The 23,101-nt window shown below is 36.8% G+C and overlaps 1 protein-coding gene across 6 annotated transcripts in view; it reads left to right on the top strand.

The window, feature by feature from the left end:
• Positions 1-23,101, top strand: part of NFATC3 (nuclear factor of activated T cells 3) — a 126,271-nt gene that overhangs the window by 63,035 nt on the left and 40,135 nt on the right. For all 6 annotated transcript variants that reach the window (XM_057710779.1, XM_057710776.1, XM_057710778.1 and 3 more), the window contains 4 exons: positions 5,259-5,431; positions 8,347-8,487; positions 14,363-14,418; positions 15,746-15,872. In XM_057710779.1, the coding sequence (XP_057566762.1) occupies positions 5,259-5,431; positions 8,347-8,487; positions 14,363-14,418; positions 15,746-15,872 (497 nt within the window). The remainder of the gene's footprint in view (positions 1-5,258; positions 5,432-8,346; positions 8,488-14,362; positions 14,419-15,745; positions 15,873-23,101) is intronic.

Below are 23,101 nucleotides of genomic sequence, written 5' to 3'. Positions count from 1 at the left end.
ATAAAATGAAGTGGCCAACTTCTGAATGAGAATGCAACAGTTTTGTTCAGGTTGATTAGTTAGAAATATATATAGTATCTCTAATAGAAACCTAAAATGCAGTGGCTTAAACAGCTAGAGGTTTAATGTTTCATTCCATGAAAGAAATATACAGCGAGGCATTTTAGGGCTAGCACAGTAGCTCCATAAGTCATTGGGCCCCAAGCTCCTTCTGTTTTTTCTTCTCTGCTATTTTTAGCATGTAGTTTCTGTCCTCAAGATTGGCTTATGATCTGCAATATCTGCTGGAGCTCTAGCCATCACAACTGTAATCCTGGAAGGAATAGAAAGAGGGGTAGGAGGAAGGGTAAGAGAGAACTTCCATCTGAGTCAGGCCTCTAAAGAGCTTTTCCCTGAAACTTACCCAACACCCTTACTGTATCTCATTGATCATCGTTGTATATAAGGAAGACCTGGGTGTGTTTTTTTTTACCTGAGTGCATTGCCACCTCTAACAAGATAGGGGTCTATTACTAAGAAAGACAGAAAAAAGGTTACTTAGTAGGCAGCTGTTATTCTGCCACAACCAGGTATATGAGACTTATAGTGAAGTTTGTTAGAGAAATTGGTTCAAACTATAATATAGGTTATTTCTTAAGATGGCAATGATACCTATCCCAGGGTATTGCAAGAATAGTCATATTAAAATCAGATTTCAGTCTCGAGCTCTTCTCTTTTAAATTTATATTTAAATAACTTTTTAGGTAAACTGAATATACCCCTGAGGACATAGTAATTTATGATATAATTGTACTATTATAAAATAAGAATTGCCTCTTATCTACTTATCACCAGAAAAGACAAGTTAATATAGATTTAAATAAAACCTTATCTTTGCCTGCTTTGTTCAAATGAACAGTACGCGAGAACTCAATCCCACTAAGCCATTACAAGGGCTACGATAGAGTTTTTTCATGGCAGAGGCAGACAGCTAGCTGATAATCTTTACTCTTAAATTTCTGTGTTCTGTAATATAAAAAGAGCTTTGGATTCTCAGCCAATCCTTGTTCAGGTACTTGAGCAAAACACTTAGGAAAAAATGTTGACTCCAGGCATCCTGTTTGACCCATTTTCAGATAAGGTCAGGTGGCCAGCCTCTAAATGAGAATGGAAGAAAGCTTCCTCCCTTTTACTGTAGGATCTTAAACTTTTTTTTTTTTTTGGGAGGCATGATGTGGCTTATGGGATCTTAGTTCCCTGACCAGGGATTGAACCCAGGCCCTCGACAGTGAAAGTGAGGAGTTCTAACCACTGGGCAGCCAGGAAATTCCCTAGGATCTTACTTTTTCATCTAGCATTAAAAGCATATGAATATACTATTATTCAGCTGTAGAGTTGGAATTTGAAACTCAACTTTGAACTATCTTTTTCTAAGAACTCTAAAATTGGTTATTAGGCGACAGTTTGCAGGCCATGTTTCCATTCATTCCTCTGGATATTTCAAGCAGTAGACTTGAATCAAGTTAAGTAGAAATCACCAGAGACTTATTATGCTTCATAACTTTGCTTAATGGACAGTATAAAAAATAGCCATGTACATACTTCTTCACAATCTGAAACACTACTGTTAAAAAATTTTTATCTCTTAGTTCATTATTACACACACACAGACACACACACAGTCTTTTCAGGTTAAAGGGAAAAAAGTTGGTATTTCCTGATGACACAGTAGATTTTGTGTTACCAGACGAAGGAGAGACCTACAAAAACTTTATCATTTTTACTTTAAAAATTTTTTTTAATTTATTTACTTAATTTATTTGACTGCCCTGGGTCTTAGTTGCACACACGGGATCTTTGTTGACACGTGCAAGATCTTTTAGTTGTGTTGTGCAGGATCTTTTAGTTGCGGCGTGTGGGATTTTTAGTTGCAGCATGCGAACTCTTAGTTGCGGCATGTGGGATCTAGTTCCCTGACCAGGGATCAAATCCGGGCCCCCTGCATTGGGAGTGAGGGGTCTTAGCCACTGGACCACCAGGGAAATCCCTATCATCTTTACCTTTTGCCTCAGCTTCCCGGAAGTTCATGATGAAGCTCAATTATAGTAATTATTGTAATTCATATAACCCTAGATTTGGGATATATTTATTTCCTGTTTCTTCTATTTAAAAATTTTTTCGATTTCTTTCTTTTTGACCTTATTTGTATGTGTTGTGAAATGCCTCGTATCCTTTTTATAAACAATGTATAAATCAATAAATTAAAAAAAGAGTACATGAGTTTCTAAGACAGATTCTCTCAAGAAAGGCCTTACATACCGAATAGTGTAAACAAATCAGAAAAGTAGGATCTGAATGTATCTTCCTCCTCCTTTTCACATGGAACAGAGGTGATAGTCAGGATTTATGTTCCCTTCCCCAACCAGAGCTGACATATACTGCCCACTTGGATCAGACCAGAAAGAACAAAGCTGTAGAAATACCATTATTACTAGTAGCAAGCAGCTTAGCCCTCTTACCCAACCCTGCCCTGCCACACATACACTTGAAGCTTCTCTGCTTATCTATCCACTCTGGACTGTTTAATTGGGGAACAGGAATTCTATAGGAACCAAGATTTGTAACAACAACATTGTGTGTGTCCGAGAAAGGGTTGAGTAAGGAGCAACTAGGAAGTTACCTAAACCTAAGAAACCTTTTCTAAGTACCTTAAATAACAGAGCAGCTAATGCTGAATCAGCCTGTTTTATCCAGGAACTAATTACTAGGATAAACTGTAGAGACTGAATGTAATATAGTTTCAGGCAGTAGTAGATTAAAAAATTGCAAATGATAGATAAGACTTGTTCAGAATAATTTATGCACAAGTGAGTTATAGGTATGTATTAAAAGGCTCTACTGGGGACTTCCCAGGTGGTCCAGTTGTTATGATTCCACACTTCCAATGCAAGGGGCATGGGTTCCGTCCCCGGTCAGGGAACTAGGACCCTGTATGGGGGAACTAGGATCCTGCATGCCATGTGGTACAGCCAAAAAAAAGAAAGAAAGAAAGTAAAAGACTGTACTGTTCTCTAAAAGCAGTAAGGTGGGGAAAGATTGGTAGATAGTCTCCTTGTTTTGCCTACTGTCCCACAGGCTTGGTCATTTCAAACCTCTCCATCTTGGATGTGTCAGACCTTTATCTAAGACCGTTATACCAGCCCATAAACCGTAGAGCCACTCTACAAGATGCTTTAAATATAGCATGCTAGTATTCATTGACTTACCCTACTCATAACTCCTCCCTGTTTTTAAAACTCGATGAATATGGATGTGGCAGTGTTACACTCTGATCTAAAATATAATTATGTTGTAAACAATTTAATAGTTATTTTCAGTCCTATCAATGTAGTCTTTTTGTTGATTTGAGTTGCTTTTTTTTTTTTTCATTTCTTAGCCAGAGTTTTAAAATTATCATTTCTAATACTCTTATTCCAAATCTTCTGCTGGAAACGTAACTCTCTGCTAAAATACCTTCCCTTAAAACTCAGTAAAATGGGGACTTCCCTGGTGGTCCATTGGTTAAGACTTCAAGCTCCCCATACAGGGGGCCTGGGATCGATCCCTGGTCAGAGAACTGGATCCTACATGCCACAACTAAAGATGCCATACGTGGCTAGGAAGATCCCACATGCAGACGCAGCCAAAAAAAAGAAAGCTTTAAAAAAAAACCACAATAAAACGCATAATCTCTGGTATTTCCCACTAAATACTCATATTGGCATACTAATATGAATAATCACTACCTTGATACAATTTGATCAATGCTGCTTTGAGCTAAAGTGTGGTTTCTCAATATTAGTTAAATATAATCTGTTATCCAAAATGAAAAATGTTTATTTTCAAAAATATTTACTTTTTTTGAAATTTCTTTTCCTTTGTTTTTCTCAAGATGAAAATGCTTATATTTTTCAGATTCTTCCTTGAGTTTTACTGGTTCTTATCTTGATAACCTAGTTCTGTAACACATAGTGTCCTTCAAAGTGACTTTTGTAGCCTCTGGGCAGTGAGCATTAGAGTTGGAACATTAGAGCATTAGAGTTGGTAGATAAAGTAAGAGGACGGATAATAAGGAGTACCATAAGAAAGAGTACACTTTAACGAGAATGTTCAATCCTTATAAACTCTTCCTTTATTCTTCTAATATGTGAATAACAAAGATATGTTATAGCTACTGGTTTCCTACCATGATTGTGTGTTGAGCAGCTATACTTAGTAATAAATTTTGAAGATAATGAAATGTTAGACCTTTAACATTTAACATGCCAAAACTTTAATCTTATATGTGCATTCTTTAGGAATGCAAGCCTGGGAATTCCCTGGCGGTCCAGTGATTAGGGCTCTGCACAAGTTCAGTCCCTGGTCAGGGAACTAAGATCCTGCAAGCTGTGCAGTGTGGGCTCCCCTCCCCTGCAAAAATGAGAGAAATGAAAGCCTGATGGATTGTTTTTATTAATAAACATATCATATAAAAGTTTAAATATGTTATTAATGTATTCCTATAAGTTAATCTTTTCTGGCCTAGTTATATGTATAGAATTAGAGTCTTTTACTTTATGTTTCACTCATCTAGTTCTGTAATGCAGACCGCTCCCAAAATTTAGTGGCTTAAAGTGGTAACTGTTTATTGTTTTTCATGATTCTTTTGGTTGGCTGGACTCAGTTGGTCCATTCACGTGATGTTGGCTGGGATCACTCATGCCCCTGAATTCAGCTGGGAGCTCACTGGGGTAGCTCAAGTAGTTGAGGATTATCTAGGCCTTTTTCTCCAGCATGCTGGTTAGACTTCTTCATGGTGGCTCAGGGCTTCAAGAGAACAAAAGTGGACATTACGAAGCTTCTTAAGTGCTAGGCCTGTAACTTACACAGCATCACTTGGCCACTTTCTGTTTGTCACAGCAAGTCAGAAGGCCCACTCTCAAGAAGGGACATACTCCACCTCTTAATGGGAGAAGTGTCATGTGAATACAGGAATGGGGAGGAATTATTGACAGCCCTCTTTATACTGTGTTGACAGCCATACTTAATACTATATTGACAGCCACACTTAATACAATACTTTTGTCATACAAAAAACATTTTTAATCCTAAAATTTAAATAGCAGAAAATAGCAGTCTTATCTTTTTTTTGACCTGATTTTAGATAGTGATAATTCTTCCTGACAAATTAACAATAACTGTTTAGCTGAATTGTTTAGAACCACTAATTTCTAGTAAGCAAATAATATTTTTTTCCCTAGTATCGACTGTGCAGGTATTTTGAAACTCCGCAATTCAGATATAGAACTTCGAAAAGGAGAAACTGATATTGGCAGGAAGAATACTAGAGTACGACTTGTGTTTCGTGTACACATCCCACAGCCCAATGGAAAAGTCCTTTCTCTGCAGACAGCTTCTATACCTGTTGAATGCTGTAAGTGAGCATGTGATGATATTTTAAAATTTTGTTTATAATAGGTCATTTTCTGTTTTGTTTATAACGTAATGTTTGGATCAAAAGTAAACTGAAGCCCAGGGTCTAGATAGCTGATGTGATTTTCTTATATGGAAGTAAGCTACATGTTTAGGTGGAGGAGTACTGATCTTGGAGTTAGAAAACGGCTTCTCATTATAATTTGACCCTAGGTAGCCTATGTGGCTGGCTATAGACATTCTCTTCACCACAGTTTTCTTACCTGTAAATGAGGAAGGTGGGCTTGATGATATCTGAGGACCAAATTATGAAGCTATGTTTCTGACATTGTGTCATTGATACTTGGTCATTTTTGTTTCATTACAATCTTGGAAGATGCCTGTCTCTGTGAGCTGACACTTCAGCTAAATATGGACTTAACAGGATTTTTGTTTTCGTTTTTTTACCATAAATTCATTTACAACACCAGGTTGAGAAAGTGAATGCTTTTTCCCTGGATTTTCAAAGCCAAGAAATGAGAAAAGGCCCTAGAATCTGATATCTATTCAAGCCATTGAGAACTGTGGACCTCTGGCAGGTTAGCTGGCAGGGCTGAAATATTGAGATTGCAGTTCAGGTCTTTAGGGCATAGACTTAGAAGTGTTCTAATTCCGTGTCTTAATTTTGTGTAGGAGGAAACTGAGGCACAAGTATCTCAAGTGCTCCTCCAAGGTTATTTGCTTGGTAGTGACAGAGCTGTGGCTAGAACACAGGTTTTTTTAGTACTCTCGATTATATTATTTTATTTCTGTTAACCACATGCACTCTTAATTTGGGATCATACCTACTGTATTACTTTTCTATGCCTCCTTTTGCTATTCACTGAATTGGAGTAATACTTGATCATTTCCCAATTGATTATAGGAATCACTGAGCAAATCCATGGTAGTAGAATCACTGTAGAAGTAATTTTTTTATTAGTTCTTAATAATAATACAGGTATATGGTACAAAATTCAAAAAGAGTAAAAGAGTATAGAGTGAAAAGTAAATTTTCAAGTCAGCTAGTTCCCCTTCTTAGTAAGAAAACAGCTATCATTGCCACAGTCTTTGTTACCCTGCCAGACAAATGCCCATTTAAGCTTATATTTCTCTAATTTTTAGCAACATAATTTAAACAATTTAAGTTCATAGAGTACTTTGAGTTTTCGAGATAAATTTACTCAAATTATTCTGTGTTCTCTTTCAGTTTATTAAATTATTGCATGATTATTAAGTATATAGAAAATGCAAAATGATACAAAGAGTAGCATTAAAATCTTTTGTAATATCACTTCTCTGCGATAGTCACTATTAACCTTTTTTTTCTTTCTGGTTTTGTTTTGTTTTGTTTTTCTGGTCTATATATATATATGTGTGCGTGTGTGTGTGTGTGCACATGTAGTGTGCATGGTATTTGGTAGTTTCACTTATAGTGGGCGTTTTCTCATATAGTTAAATATTCTTCAAAAATACTTTTAGCACATGCATAATGTTTTATTATGGCCGTGCCACTGGATGAACACATTTTTGCTGTTACTTTGAATGTACTTGTGATGGCCAGTTTCCATTATAAATATCTAAAACTTGAATTAGTCTGCTCCCTAGGTGAGTCAGTGCTTGTTTTTATGCCCCTTCTTTGTGAGCCATTTAGAATATAAGTAGGGACATACGTGTTTTCTGAGATCTAGGTTGGTGCTTGGTACTTTCTAAGTTGTAGTTCATCCTAAATCCCAGACCCATCCCCCGTGAAACATTCTTTTTGAATGGGGCTGGGATCCCAATTCACATACCTTTTGTGGCTTGGTATTAAAAGTTGGAAGAGACATAGTGAACTGGGACTGCACACTTCATAAAGGCAGTCAAGTTGTTTAAGTTTCTTTAAAATGTTCTTCTGGCCAAACAAAACACAACTGACCCTCAAAGCCACCAATTTTCCACCCAAGTAGTAAGTCTAAAAGTAGACCTGTTTCCAAAACGTGAAGAAGAAAGTATAATCCACACTTTTTGTTTGTTTTAATGCAGGGAGAAACGTAGTTATTGAGGCATTTGGCAGGAATAAACCCTTAGAGAACCTAAGCAGTCAAAAGAAGCATAGTCTATAGCTTTAAACTTAAGCATTTTTAAAAAAGGAAAGAAGAGAAGAGCCAGAAATAGGATCTCCAGAAAATACCGCAACTTGAAATCAGTAGATATCAGAAAAAGGTGGCAACAAGGAAAAGTTAATAGTTTATATAATTATTTCTAGGCTTTAAGAAAAATTATGTTCACATACCCTGGGAAGGAAGAGTATAGTGCACTAAGACATAAATATGGTCATTCATTTATGTATTGAATTATATATCTCATGTATACTTCAGTTATTGAGTTATTTAGAAGATGTCCAAAATGTAATCCTGATGTCTCAGTGATGATCTAGCTATTTTCTTGATGAAAGGGCTACCTGGTGTTTGTCCTTTAGAAACTTGTCTTCTTTTAATTGTATGCAATATAATTATGCATCTTCGGATTTAATTTGCTTTTTATAATTATATTAAATTTATCAATTTTAAGAGACAAGTTGTAGGGAAGAAATATGTTAAAGACAAGCTAAAAAGAGAAAAGTGGATGCGGTGAATGTGTTGGAGTCAATATAAGTTGCAGGCATTAATGTCTCTTTACTAGTTTCTCTATAATTGTAGTCTAAGAAAATAATTTAGAAATCACATGACTCTGATAAATCTATTTTGTTTTCTAAGTAGTGTAGTTATTTTAGTGGATATTGTTACCATTGTCTTGCATTTTAAAAATGCAGAGTTTGCTTTTTTTATAGCTAGAATTTTTCATTTGCATATGAAAGAGTGTAAACTAACATTTTGTTTCTTCTCAATTGTTAAAAAAACAAACAAAAAAAAACAGCCCAGCGGTCTGCTCAAGAACTTCCTCATATTGAGAAGTACAGTATAAACAGCTGTTCTGTAAATGGAGGTCATGAAATGATTGTTACTGGATCTAATTTTCTTCCGGAATCCAAAATCATCTTTCTTGAAAAAGGACAAGGTAAGTAATATAAGATTTGAGTTTACTCAGACATAGAAAACAAACTTGTGGTTACCAAAAGAGATAGGATGGGGGAGGGATTAATTAGGAGTTTGGGATAAGAAGATACAAACTTCTGTATATACTATATAAACAACAAGATCCTAATGTATAGCACAGGGAACTATATTCAATATCTTGTAATAAACTACAATGGAAAAGAATTTTTAGAAGAATAAATAAATAAATATATATACAACTGAATCACTTTGCTGTACACCAGAAACTAACATAACATTATAAATCAACTATACTTCAATAAATAAATAAATGGATAGATAGATAGATAAGATTTGAGTTGATTGACCTCAGACTAAGGGGCAAAAGGTTAAAATGAATTATTCACGTTTCTCTGACATTAATCACAAAATAGTTTTCCTAAAGCTGTAGGCATAATTTACATACATTTTACTGTAAACCAAACATTTATTAAATTGTCATATGAATATTAAGTTCTCATTAAGGATGTCTCAAAAGTAAAAGAATCTCCCAATATTTCTTCAAAAGAATTGAAAATATAGGTTTCACAGAAACTTGGACACAAATGCTTTTAGCAGCATTAATCATAATAGCCAAAAAATGGAAACAACTCAAGTGCTTATCAACTGATAAATGGATAATCAAAATGTGATATATTCATACATGCTACAACATGGATGACCCTTAAAAACATTGTGGTAGGGGAACTTTCTTGGTGGTCCAGTGGTTTAAGAATCTGCCTTCCAATGCAGGGGACATGGGTTCCATCCCTGGTTGGGGAACTGAGATCCTACATGCCATGGGGCAGCTAAGCCCACGTGCCACAACTACTGAGCCCGTTTAGTCTGGAGCCCATGTGCCACAACTAGAGAGAAGCCCACGTATCTCAATGAAAGATCCCGCATGCCAAAACAAATATCCCATGTGCTGCAACTAAAACCCAACGCAGCCAAATTAATTAATTAATTAATTTAAAAAAAGCAAAACAGCACCCCAGTGTTCATTGCAGCACTGTTTACAATAGCCAGGTCATGGAAGCAACCTAAATGTCCATCAACAGATGAATGGATAAAGAAGATGTGGTACATACATACAATGGAATATTACTCAGCCATAAAAAGGAATGAAATTGGGACATTTGTAGAGATATGGATGGACCTAGAGACTCATACAGAGTGAAGTAAGTCAGAAAGAGAAAAACAAATATTGTATATTAGTGCATATATGTGGAGTCTAGAAAATGGTACAGATCAACTGGTTTGCAAAGCAAAAACAGAGATACAGATGTAGAGAACAAACATATGGACACCGGGGGGAGAGCAGGGGTGGAGTGGTGTGGGATGAATTGGGAGATTGGGATTGCCATATATACATTACTAATTGAAAAAATATCAAATTGTACACTTTAAATATATGCAATTTGTTGTATGTCAGTTATATCTCAATAAAAGTCCTTAACAAACAAGCAAAATATTGTGCTAGGTAGGGACTTCCCTGGTTGTCCAGTGATTAAGACTCCATGCTCCCAATGCAGGGGGCCTGGGTTCGATCCCTGGTCAGGGAACCAGAGCCCACATGCTGCAACTAAAGATCCTGCATGCCACAACTAAAAGATCCTGCATGCCGCAACTAAAGATCCTGCACGCTGCAACAAAGATCCCACATGCTGCAACTAAGACCTGGTGCAGGTGCAGCCAAATAAATAATTTAAAAAAAAACCTTATTAAAATTAATTTCAAAAAAATTTTCAAACAACCCACCTTTACATCTCAAGGAACTAGAAAAAGTACAAATGAAGCCCAAAGTTGGTAGAAGGAGGGAAATAAAAATTACAGCAGAGGTAAGTGAAATAGAGACTAAAAAGACAATAGAAAAGGTCAGTGAAACTAAAAGCTGGTTCTTTAAAAAGAGAAACAAAATCGACAGACTTTTAGTTAGATTCACCAAGAAAAAAGAGAGGACTCATGTAAAATCGGAAATGAAAGAGGAAATGTTACACCTAATACCACAGAAATACAAAGGATCATAAGAGACTACTGTGAACAATCATATGCTAATAAATTGGACAGTCTAGAAAAAAATGGATAAATTCCTAGAAACATACAACCTACCAAAGACAGAATCATGATGAAATAGAAAATGTGAGCAGACTGAATACTAGTAGGGAAATTGAATCAGTAATCAAAACCTCCCAACAAACAAAAGTCCAGGATCAGACAGCTTCACTGATGAATTCTACCAAACATTCAAAGAAGAATTAATACCAAGCCTTCTAAACTCTTCTAAAAAACAGGAGAGGAGGAAACTCTCCAAACTCATTTTGCTTGGCCAGCATTAACTTGATACCAAAACCAGACAGGATGCCACAGGAAAAGAAAATTACAGGCCAATATCCCCGATGAACATAGATGCAAAAATCTTCAACAGAATATTAGCAAACCAAATTCAACAGTATTTTAACAGGATCATATACCATTATCAGGTGGGGTTTATTGCAGAGATAGTCGGATGGTTCGACATTCGCAAATCAGTCAGCATGATACACCACATTAACAAGATGAAGTTTAAAAGTCATGTGATTAAAAAAAAAGCATTTGATGAAATTCAACATCCATTTATGATAAAAACTGTCAACAAAGTGGGTGTAGAGGGAGTGTACTTTAACATAATAGAGGCCATGTATGACAAGCCCATAGCTAATATCTTAATGGTGAAAAGCTGAAAGCTTTTCCTCTAAGATCAGGAAGACAAGGATGCCCACTCTCACCACTTTTATTCAACATAGTGTAGGAGGTTCTAGCCAGAACAGTTAGGCAAGAAAAAGAAATAAAAGGTATCCAAATTATAAAGGAAGAAGTAAAACTCACTATTTGCAGATGATGTGGTATTATATATAGGAAGCCATAAAAACTCCATCAAAAAAACTGTTAAAACTGATAAACAAATTCAGTAAAGTTGTAGGATATAAAACAAATATACAAAAATCTGTTATATTTCTATATACTAATAATGTACTATCAGGAAGAGAAACATCATTTACAGTTGCATCAAAAAGAATAAAATACCTAGGAATAAATTTAACCAAGAAGGTGAAACACCTATATATCAAAAACTACAAGGTTTAATGCAAGAAACTGAAGAAGACACAGATAAATGGAAAGATATTCTGTGCTCATGGATTGGAAGAATTAACATTGTAAAAATGTCCATATTACTCAGATCAATCTACAGATTCAGTGCAATCTCTAATAAAATTCCAATGACAGTTTCACAGAAATAGAACAAACAGTCCTAAAATTTGTATGGACCTGTAAAAGACCCCAAATAGCCAAAACAATCTACAGAAAGAAGAACAAAGCTGGAGACATCATGCTCCCTGAATTCAAACTGTATTACAAAGCTGTAGTAAATAAATTAGTATGGTATTGGCATGAAAACAAGACACACAGATCAATGGAACAGAGTAGAGAGCCCAGAAATAAACCTATACGTATATGGTCAATTAATATAAAACAAAGGAGCCAAGAATACACAATGGAGAAAGAACAAGTTTCTTCAATAAACGGTATTGGGGAAATTAGACAGCCACATGCAAAAGAATGAAAGTGGGCCACTGTCTTAAACCATACACAAAAATTCACTCAAAGTGGATTAAAAGCTTGAATGTAATATCTAAAACTGTAAAACTAGAAGAAAACATAGGTAGTAAGCCATGGTATAGGTCTTAACAATGATTTTTGAATCTGACACCAAAAGCAAAAGCAACAAAAGCAAAAATAAACAAGAAGTACTACACCAAACTAAAAAGCGTCTGCACAACAAAGGAAACAATCAGCAAAATAAAAAGGCAACCTACTGAATGAGAGAGAATATTTACAAATCTGATAAGGGGCTAATATCCAAAGCATGTAAAGAGCTCATACAGCTCAATAGCAAAAAATCAAACAATCCCAATTAAGAAATGGGCAGACGATCCCAATAGACATTTTCCCGAAGAAGACCACAGATGGCCAACAGACATGAAAAGATGCTCTACATTGTTAATCATCAGTGAAATGCAAGTCAAGACCATAGATACTACCTCACACCTCTTAGAATGGCTGTTATCAAAAACAGTAGAAAAAAATGAGCGTTGGCAGGATGTAAAGAAAAGGGAATCTTTGCATGCTGTTTGTAGGTATGTAAACTGATGCAGTCACTAAAGAAAATATTTTGGAGCTTCCTCAAAAAATTAAAAGTAGAACTACCATGTGATCCAACAGTTCCACTTCTGGGTATTTATCCGAAAAAACATATACAGCCCTATGTTCATTGCAGCAGTATTTATAGTAGCTAAGACTAGGTTAAGGACTCTGACCTCTGTGCTCCTAGTACATGCAGAATGCACCTTTATTAGTTACAACCACCACATTTCATTATAATGAACTGTTCATATTTTCCTTTCATCCACAAACTGAAGGCAGGATATCCTATCTCCGTTATCTCAGCAACCCAAAGTGCCTGGCATGTTGGGACCCAGCAGATGATTGCTGAACTGAGCTATAATTCTGAATACGCATAGCATTTGTCTGTAGTGTCTCTTGTGCACAAGGGTAGCTCTTACCTATACTGGACTGGAAAGTGATAGTCACAATCTGGATGGCATTTCATTGAGTCTTCTGATATTTTCACAGGCCAGATGAAGTCATGCTAGCTGTAAAGATACTTGCATGGGTTAGTCACTGGGTAAATGCCCATGACGTTAAAAGAATGCTTTAGAATAGCTGTACATCAGTCTGGAATGAGAGCTCTGGTAGCAGGTGGGGCTCTCCCCAGGTAAACAATTCACTTGGCATGCAGAGTCAGAAAATGTGCTGACCAGATCTTTAGGTGACACAAATCTGGAAAGCCTAGGAAATAGTTCATAAGACCATCACTATCTAAGAAGATCTTGACAAGGCAGGCAGTCCTAGAAAATGTAGTCTAGTAGGGGAAAATTAACATCACGAGGGTTGGGAGTTACAAACAAACAAACAAAACCCAGCTGCATAGGTGCACAGTGTGGAAGCTTGAGCTTGGCAGTAGGAAATGTGACAAACTGAGGGACACTTGCTGGCCACACACTAAGAGTGAGTCAGGATGGTGTAGCTGCCTCAGAAAACTTCTATTAACAGACACAGCATTTCCACCTAAGATGGCAAGAGCCTCAGTCACCCTTTATCATGCTGAATCATTTCTCCCCTGGTCTGTTCAGTCCTGAGCCTGGTGCATTTGGAGGGAGATGGTCACACTGCAGGAGAATTCAAAGAAGAGTGACCAGGAAAGCTAAAATAGTGTTTAAGGGATAGATGCAGAACTAGGGGTGCTAGCCAGTAGAAAAGGAGACACAGGCAAACACAGCTACTTTTAAACATCTGAAATATTGTCTCACAGAGACACTCAAGATTTTGGGGGGATGGCTCCAAGGAATAGTGCTTAGACCAGAGGTTGGATACTAGAAGGAGACAGATATCATCTATCATGAAGATAGATGCAATTTCCTAGCAGCAATTATTATCCAAAGATGAAATGGATTACTTGGTAGGGAATGAATTTCCCATAACTTAAGGCTTACAAGCAGAAGTTGGCCACCACTTGGTAGAGGTATTCTCAGATTTTCAAACATCACTTGGTAGAATAAACTCTTTGGGCCCTGTGAACTTGGGCAGTGCAAGATCTTTCTCCACATTTTACCCCCATGGGTACACATTTTCACAATGGAGGTCAGTGAGATAAAGATTCCTTTTGCCAATAAATTTGTGATCCTAAATACATTAGATTTTGTTTGTATGCTTTTTGATTTGTATTCCTTTTAACTGTAAGTTGTTTCTTTCAATAGATGGACGACCTCAGTGGGAAGTAGAAGGGAAAATAATCAAGGAAAAATGTCAAGGGGTAAGAAGTTTACCTTACTTCTTTAGAAATATTTAAGAAGCTTAATGAGAAAATTAGAAAATGCTGCTTTATGGTATAGATGAGGAGTCTTATCAATTGAGTAAAAGAAAAGTAAATTAGTATTTTTAGAAGTTTGAACGTGAGATAGATACTTTCCTGGTACTAAAATTAAAGTTTAGGAAAAGTTAACAATTAGTGTGCTTCTTCCCCGTTTTGGGGGTATAGGAAAGGAGAAATTAGGTTCTTACTGAAGTTATCATTGATTGAGTTCTCTGAAATCAGTGAAGAGATCAAATAAATTCAGTGAAGAACTTACACAGTAGGCAAAAAATAGGAGGAGGACAAGCCCTTGTGGGTTTGTGTCTTTAATACACTATTTCCAACTCCTTCACATTAAGCCTTCCAGGATTTAACACTGAAAGCTGTGGTCCCTTCATCCTGGTTGGAATGGAAACAGAATTTTCTCTGGGATAGACAATACTACTTCCCACAGTTGCTCTCCAAAGACCTAGAGAAATTAGATTAAGGATTGCAGTTGAGGACTTCCCTGGTGGTCCAGTGGTTAAGCGCAGTGCATTCTGTGCTGCCAATGCACAGGGCACGTGTTCAGTCCCTGGTTGGGAAACTGAGATCCCACATGTTGTGTGGTGCAGCCAAAAGATTTTTAAAAAATTGCAGTTGATTTGGGACTAAAAGTTTTCACGCTGCGTGTATAAAATTATTCTCTCTATATATACAGATTTTGTGTATTGCCAGTTGAGAACATTTTGAATATAAAATTTAAGATAAAGGACTTCCCTGGTGGTCTAGTGGTTAGAATTCGGTGCTTTCCCTGCCGTGGTCCAGGCTCAGTCCCTGGTCAGGGAACTGAGATCCCACAAGCCACACAGCGAGGCCAAGAAAAACTTAAGCTAAGAAATCTAAACTGTAACACAACTTGGGAATTATTAAACTTGATTAAAAATTAGAACAGACTTCCACTGAAGATGTATAGTAACATGTAATATTTATTAGAACAAAATATCTGACTACAGAGTCTGTAAGTCTTTTGATTTCTGCTACAACTAGAAACTGGAGTGAGTGAAAAGCAATTTCTCCTTTAATGGTTTACTTGAAAGAGCTTTTCTCTATTAAGACTGAAGTATCAAAAAAAAACAAAACAAAAAACTGAAGTATCCGTAGAGTAAATCTCCAGATGATTTATGTGACCAGTTTATGTGCATAATGAGCCTGCATAGTTAAGACTGATGAGATGTGTTGAGTTTAGCAGGTGCATTTCATTTTTAGTTCTAAAGTGTAACACAATCTTGCTTTCCATGCTCCTTAGGCTCACATTGTCCTTGAAGTTCCTCCATATCATAACCCAGCAGTTACAGCTGCAGTGCAGGTGCACTTTTATCTTTGCAATGGGAAGAGGAAAAAAAGCCAGTCTCAACGTTTCACTTACACACCAGGTACGAGGAGTTGTTGTGATGGTTTACTATGTGATGGTTTCTTTCATGGTGAATAAAAAGTTATTCAGTGAATCCTGTATTAGAGCATTTAAGGTAGGATGCTTACAATCAGTAAAAATCCCAACATATGCCTAATCTGTAAAGTTTGTATTGACTTTAAATATTATATCTGATAGCAGTTGTTATTTTGTAGTCATTTATTATAAGGAAATTAAAAGATTGAATGTATCAATAGATTTGAAGTCTGTTTTTCAGGAGTTACCAGAAATCACCAGCACTGTTGGAATGTTAGGTGTTTGTGAATATGTGTGAACTTTCCCTGGGTCCTTAGCACTGCAAAAAGGCAGTGTGCCTGTTTCATAGTGTCTTCATCTCAACCATTCCCAATCAAAATGGAAAATCTCTCATTAAATTTTCATTTGGCAAGCAGCAACCGTAGCATATATTGGCTCTGGGGGAATATAATGTTGTTGGAGAATTTCTGATTTTATAGAGACATCCTAACAATGGAGGCTCCCACACCTCTTTCTGGAGCAGTTCAGGCGCATGTAATTTTCCAGGTCTGGATTGTGACACATAAATATATGCAGTAATTCATGCTGATGTTTACAGACTTAGAGAACAGACGTTTGTAGAGGTCTTCTCTGGGCTGGGTGCTGTATTAGTCACCAGAACAGATAATGATAAAAAATCATAATGAAGCTTATTCTCCAAAACTTACTCTTGTAAAAACTTTTAAATGGTTTATACTAAATGAAAAGAACAAACACATAAATTTGAGAGGGTACTGGTTATTAGTCATTCATTTGTCATCATATTCTTTAAAGCCTGACTGTGTTTCATTTATAGCCTCTGAAAGGTACTTATGTTTCAGAATATGAAAATTATTATTACTTGATCATGTTAATACATTACTTGGTAATAAAATATTTCAGATAATTTTCAAATGGAATATAAACTTTGGCAAACTAAAGATTTTGGTTAGCCATTTCATTCATTAATTCAGTAAGTATTTAAGAGTGCACACTAGGTGGACAAAACCTCTCTTAGCTTCTTCGCTCGTGGAGCTTGTAATCTAGTGGAACAAATAGAAGCTGATAAACCTCTAAATAAGTAAATTATTTACAAATTCATAATTAGGAATGGAGATGAGGGCTGTTAAGGAAAGGGAAACAATGCTGTGGGTGAAAATAACAGGGACCCATGTCTAGGCTAACTGGTTGTGAAAAGACTTTTATGAGGAAGTGATATTTGAGTTGATAACTGGAAAATAATAGTAATAGTTCATAATTATGTAACATTTACTATGTTTTAGTACTGTTCTAAGCCCTTTCTATATTCATTTAATCCCCTTAATAAACCTATGGTATAGGTTATTATCTTATTTTACAAATGAGGAGACTGAGTGGCTAAGTAATGTGCCCAAGGTCTCACAGCATATGTCCTAGAGCCAAACATCATACACAGGCAGTCTGGTTCCAGAGTCTGGGATCATAACTTATCCTAGACTGCACCTGTTTGTTCATTTATTTAGCAAACATATAGAGCATTTAGTGTGTGCCGGGTGCTATTCTAAGCAGTTATCCTCCATAACCCTCTGAAGTAGGTAGTGTTGCCCTTCCCATTGGGCAAGTGAGTGAACTGAGATCACACAGCTGATAAAGGCAGAGGTGAAATTTGAATCCAGGCAATATGGCTGTACAGTCTATACTGTTAATTACTGTTAGATAAAGTATGGGAGAACATTCCACATAAAGGCAGTAGCCTTTCTTAGGGTTTGTTGGATCATAGAGTATTAAAAGAGTTGTAAGAAGTGAGCTTTAATAGGGAGATGATGTGATCAGATTTGTATTTCAAAAATAATTTTTCCATGTTTCTTCTGTCACTTTATATGTCAGTGACCAGTTTAGTCTTCTCTCAGATTACTAACTGTGGAGTGTGAGATTTATATGAGAGAGGCCTAAGAAGGTTGAAAAAGGTAATTCAGGCAGCTAGAGTGTTTTGAGTGTACAGAGGAGAGAGCACCAGTGATGATAAAGAATATCAGATTTCTGAGAAGCGGGGGAGAGGGTAGGATTTAAAATATGCAAGTTGGAATGGACCTTAAATGGGAGAAGGAATAGGAGGAAAGGTAGAGGAGGTGAACAAGATGGATGTACATTAGGAATATTTACAAATTTAGTAGCAGAGAGTTTAGGGAGTTTCCATATGATAGCTTCGCTTTGTTCCTGTAAAGAATGACGTGAAATCTCCTGTTGTGAGCAGAGAGAGGGGAATGTGAGTGATTTGGCAGTTTAATAGCGTGGAGAAGTTAGAAAAAGTTGTTGTAAAGAGAGGGGAGAGAAAGTTACCACAGGAATATGGGATGATTCTAGGCATGATCAAAGGGCACCTTTGATGTTGATATTGGTGAATTGATGGATACTGATTAGTCTGCTGTGTAACTTTCTTAAGCAGCACTAAGCTTCTTCCCGGCCGGTAGTAAAATATGGATAGTAGGGCTCTTGAAGGGTGAGAGTTACTAAAGGCACAGGGTCCAAGAATGTTAGCAAATTCTTTTGATGAGGAACCTATAAAATCTAACCTGAATAAGAAGGGAGAGAGCTTCTAAGATTGGGGAAAAAAGACAATAGGGTCAGCATGTTAGAGGTGTTGATTACTGTCATCATAGTGGTGGTAACAGGCAAACAGAAAGGAGCAAATATAATGTTTTTACATTATGAGCTCTTGAATTGAGAGGACAATATAAAGGCAGAGTTCTAGAGGGCATTGCACGTAAGAATAGAAATCAGTGGGGCCCCAGAGTGCAGAGAGAATATTGGATTGGTTGGAGCTGTCATCACTGGCCTTATGGTTGACAGAGTACAAATCAGGTGGCACACACCAATGAAGGAAGAGTAGACACACAGGAGTGTTTGGACAGTCCTTATTCTGGTTGATTACTACCTTTTGTCTGTAATATTTGGCTTTTTTCACTTTTTTTCTAAAATGAAATTTTGAATAAAGTTTTTACAAAGGCAAATACATTACTGTGAATTTTTTTAAGACAAGTTGAAAAAAATTTTTAAAATACCCTTCCACTCTGTCATTCTCTCCTTTTAGATCCTTTTGATCCATATATAGATACATCCTTTTAAAAATAGAAATGGGGACTTCCTGGGTGGCACAGTGGTTAAGAATCCACCTGCCAATGCAGGGGACACAGGTTCAAGCCCTGCTCTGGGAAGAGTCCACATGCCACAGAGCAACTAAGCCCATGCGCCACAATTATTGAGCCTGTGCTCTAGAGCCTATGGGCCACAACTGTTGAGCCTGTGTGTCGCAACTATTGAAGGCCACGTGCCTAGAGCCCGTGCTCCACAACAAGAGAAGCCACTACAGTGAGGAGCCTGCACACCACAATGAAGAGTAGCCCCCTCTCGCATCAAGTAGAGAAAGCCGGTGTGCAGCAGCGAAGACCCAAGGCAGCCAATACATTAAATAAATAAATAAATAAATAATAGAAATGGGACCATGCTATATTATATATACTGATTTTGTAACCTGAACATTTTTACTTTTCCTTATCAGCAGGTAGAATTTTACAGAATTTTAATAGCTTTTTAATATTCTATTATATGACCCTTTGTTATATTAGAATTATTATGTTTTTCTTGTTAATTTGTATGAATTCTTTATATTAGAGATTTTAGCCATTTGCCTATGATGTGGAAATAATTCCTTTTAACATTTTACTTATAAAAATTTTAGATAATCATAGTTGCTTGTTTTTTTATTAAAGGTTGCTTGTTTTTTTGTTAGTTTCCTTTTTTGGCAACTCCCTAGCAGTAGGGATCTGACCAATAACAGTATCCAATAGAAGACTAATCATTAGCTGTAAGTGGCTGATTTAAAATTTTTTTTGTTAAATTAGGAATTGTATTTAGTATTATTTGTCCCACAGTAGAGCACACAGCCCTTCCCTAGTGGTGTTGCCTGAACGGCCCAGCTTCTAGCTTCAGAACTTCCAGTGTGGGAGACCCTACCCCCACACCAGAGGAAATGTATCTCCCTTTGAAGCCCAGCAGAAGTTATATGTACTTGGGGGTACCATCTGAGCTCTGGTTTTTGAAATCATGGGGATTTTTCAGAGCAGCATCAGAGCCAAATTCTCATGTATAATATTTTGCCTGTGGAAGGGTATATTCTGTGTTCTAAATAGATGACTGGGACAGCCTGACTTTTGTATTGTGGTTGTTTTGATTGGGAGAAAAAGTCTGCCTTACAGTCAGGAGATCAAATCTCAGCTCTGTTACAGACTATACCTACTGATTAACCTCTATAAAATGAGGGTATAATACTAAAGCAGTGGTTTTCAAATTGTTCAGGTTGTTTCATCCTTCAAATAAAATCTTATGTAGAAAGCCAATATATGAAAAAGGATGAAAGCTAGCTTGGGTGCTCTCTTTGCACTGAAAACGGAATCCAGAGCTCTTATTCTTTGGATCCTATTCTTCTACATCCACCACTTAAAGAAGAGTGTGAGGCTTCTCTAGTTTGAAAACCATTAGTTGATTTTTTTTTCTTTTTTTGGATCCCTCTGTTCATCAACATTCTAAATTTGAGAATTAGCTAGTATAAAACAAAAGGTAGAGTTAATAACTCATCTCACTGTAGATATTATAAGGTCTGTTTAACTCTGTTTCCCTCCAAACAAGAATAAATTACCATAGACCAGCAGTAAGGACTTCCTATGGTTTGGTCAGGTTGGAGTCTGAATCTCTTATAGACAAAAAGAGTGATACTTGCTTTGGCAGAGTAGAAATGCACTTGATTTAGTAGAGCAGAATTCTCAATCTGGGTACCCAGTTGTCAGTCAGGAACATAGAAATAAAGGTTGGATCATGTGAAAAAAGATGGATGTTATGCTGTAGTTTTCAGTCCCTCTCTCTTATTTTTTAGTACATGATAACCACCCAGTTATGTAACTAAGGGCCCCAGCTGCTCCATTTAAGATTAAGGGATGAGAGTAGGCTTTCTTGGATATTCTCCTTCCTTATGTAGAAATATGACTCTGGATATAGGATTCACTGTGGCTTTCCTGAGACCAGAGTAGGAGCTGACATAGAAGACAGGAAAAATAAAGTGGTCCGGGGACAAAGTTCTGGTTCTGGCAAAGAAGAAAAGAAAGTACATCAAGACATTAGGGGGGAGTCCCTCCCATCAGGAAGCATGCATGAGCATCCCCTAGATAGCGTCCTCCACAAGAGGGTAGGCAGCAGTATCAAGCAGTATCAGCAGTATTTCGTCTTGTGGAACTGAAAACCACAGCCACAGAAAGATAGAGGAGATGGAAAGGCAAAAGACTTTGTACCAGATGAAGGGACAAGATAAAACCTCAGAAACAACTAGATAAAGAGGAGATAGGCACCCTTCCAGAAAAAGAATTCAGAATAATGATAGGATGATCTAGGACTTTGAAAAAAGACTGGATGCAAAGATCGAAAAGTTGCAAGAAAAGTTTACCAAAGACCTAGAAGAATTAAAGAGCAAACAGAAATATGCAGCACAATAACTGAAATGAAAAATACACTAGAAGGAACCAATAGCAGATTAGCTGAGGCAGAAGGGCAAATAAGTGAGCTGGAAGACAGAATGGTGATAATCACTGATGCAGAAAAGAATATAGAATGAAAAGAACTGAAGATAGCCTAAGAGACCTCTGGGACAACGTTAAATGCACCAGTGTTCGTATTATAGGGGTCCTGGAAGGAGAAGAGAGAGAGAGGACCCAAAAAAATATTGGAAGAGATTATAGTTGAAAACTTCCCTAACGTGGGAAGGGAAATAGCCACCCAAGTCCAGGAAGCACAGAGAGTCCCAGGCAGGAGAAACCCAAGGAGAAACACACCAAGACATATAGTAGTCAAACTGACAAAAATTAAAGACGGAAAAGTTATTAAAAGCAACAAGGGAAAACTGACAAATAACATACAAGGAAAATCCCATAAGGTTAAAAAGATGATTTCTCAGCAGAAACTCTGCAAGCCAGAAGGGAGTGGCATGATATATTTAAAGTGATGAAAGGGAAGAACCTACAACCAAGAATACTCTACCCAGCAAGGATCTCATTCAGATTCGACAGAGAAATCAAAAGCTTTACAGACAAGCAACAGCTAAGAGAATTCAACACCGCTAAACCAGCCCTACAGCAAATGCTAAAGGAAATTCTTTAAGCGGGAAACATAAGAGAAGCAAAGGCCTTACAAAAACAAAAACAAAACAATTAAGAAAATGGTAATAGGAACATACATATCAATAACTACCTTGAATGTAAATGGACTAAATGCACCAACCAAAAGACACACTGGCTGAATGGATACAAAAACAAGACCCATATATATGCTGTCCAGAAGAGACCCACTTCAGACCTAGGGACACATACAGACTGAAAGTGAGGGGATGGAAAAGGATATTCCATGCAAGTGGAAATCAAAAGAAAGCTGGAGTAGTGATACTCATATCAGATAAAATCAACTTTAAATTAAAAAATGTTACAAGAGACAAGAAAGGACACTACATAAAGATTGAGGGATCCATCCAAGAAGAAGAGATAACAATTATAAATATATATGCACCCAATATAGGAGCACCTCATTATATAAGGCAGATGCTAATAACTATGAAAGAGGAAATCGACAGTACCACAATCATAGTGGGGGACTTTAACACCCCATTTACACCAATGGACAGATCATCCACACAGAAAATTGTTAAGGAAACACAAGCTTTAAATGACACAATAAATCAGCTTGATTTAATAGATAGCTATAGGACATTACATCCAAAAACAGCAGATTACACATTCTTCTCAAGTGCACATGGAACATTCTCCAGGATAGATCACATCTTGGGTCATAAATCAAGCCTTGGTAAATTCAAGAAAATTGAAATTGTATCAAGCATCTTTTCTGACCACAACGCTATGAGATTAGAAATCAATCACAGGAAAAATACTGTAAAAAACACAAACACATGGAGGCTAAACAATACGCTACTAAATAACCAACAGATCACTGAAGAAATCAAAGAGGAAATCAGAAAATACCTAGAGACAAATGACAGTGAAAACACAACGATCCAAAACCTATGGGATGCAGCAAAGGCAGTTCTAAGAGGGAAGTTTGTAGCGATACAATCCTACCTCAGGGAACAAGAAAAATCCCAAATAAACAGTCTAACCTTACACC

This window comes from Hippopotamus amphibius, chromosome 16 (assembly GCF_030028045.1).
Source record: "Hippopotamus amphibius kiboko isolate mHipAmp2 chromosome 16, mHipAmp2.hap2, whole genome shotgun sequence".
NCBI lineage: Eukaryota > Metazoa > Chordata > Mammalia > Artiodactyla > Hippopotamidae > Hippopotamus > Hippopotamus amphibius.
The sequence above is the reverse complement of the archived record's forward strand: the minus strand, read 5'-3'. Positions and strand labels throughout refer to the sequence as shown.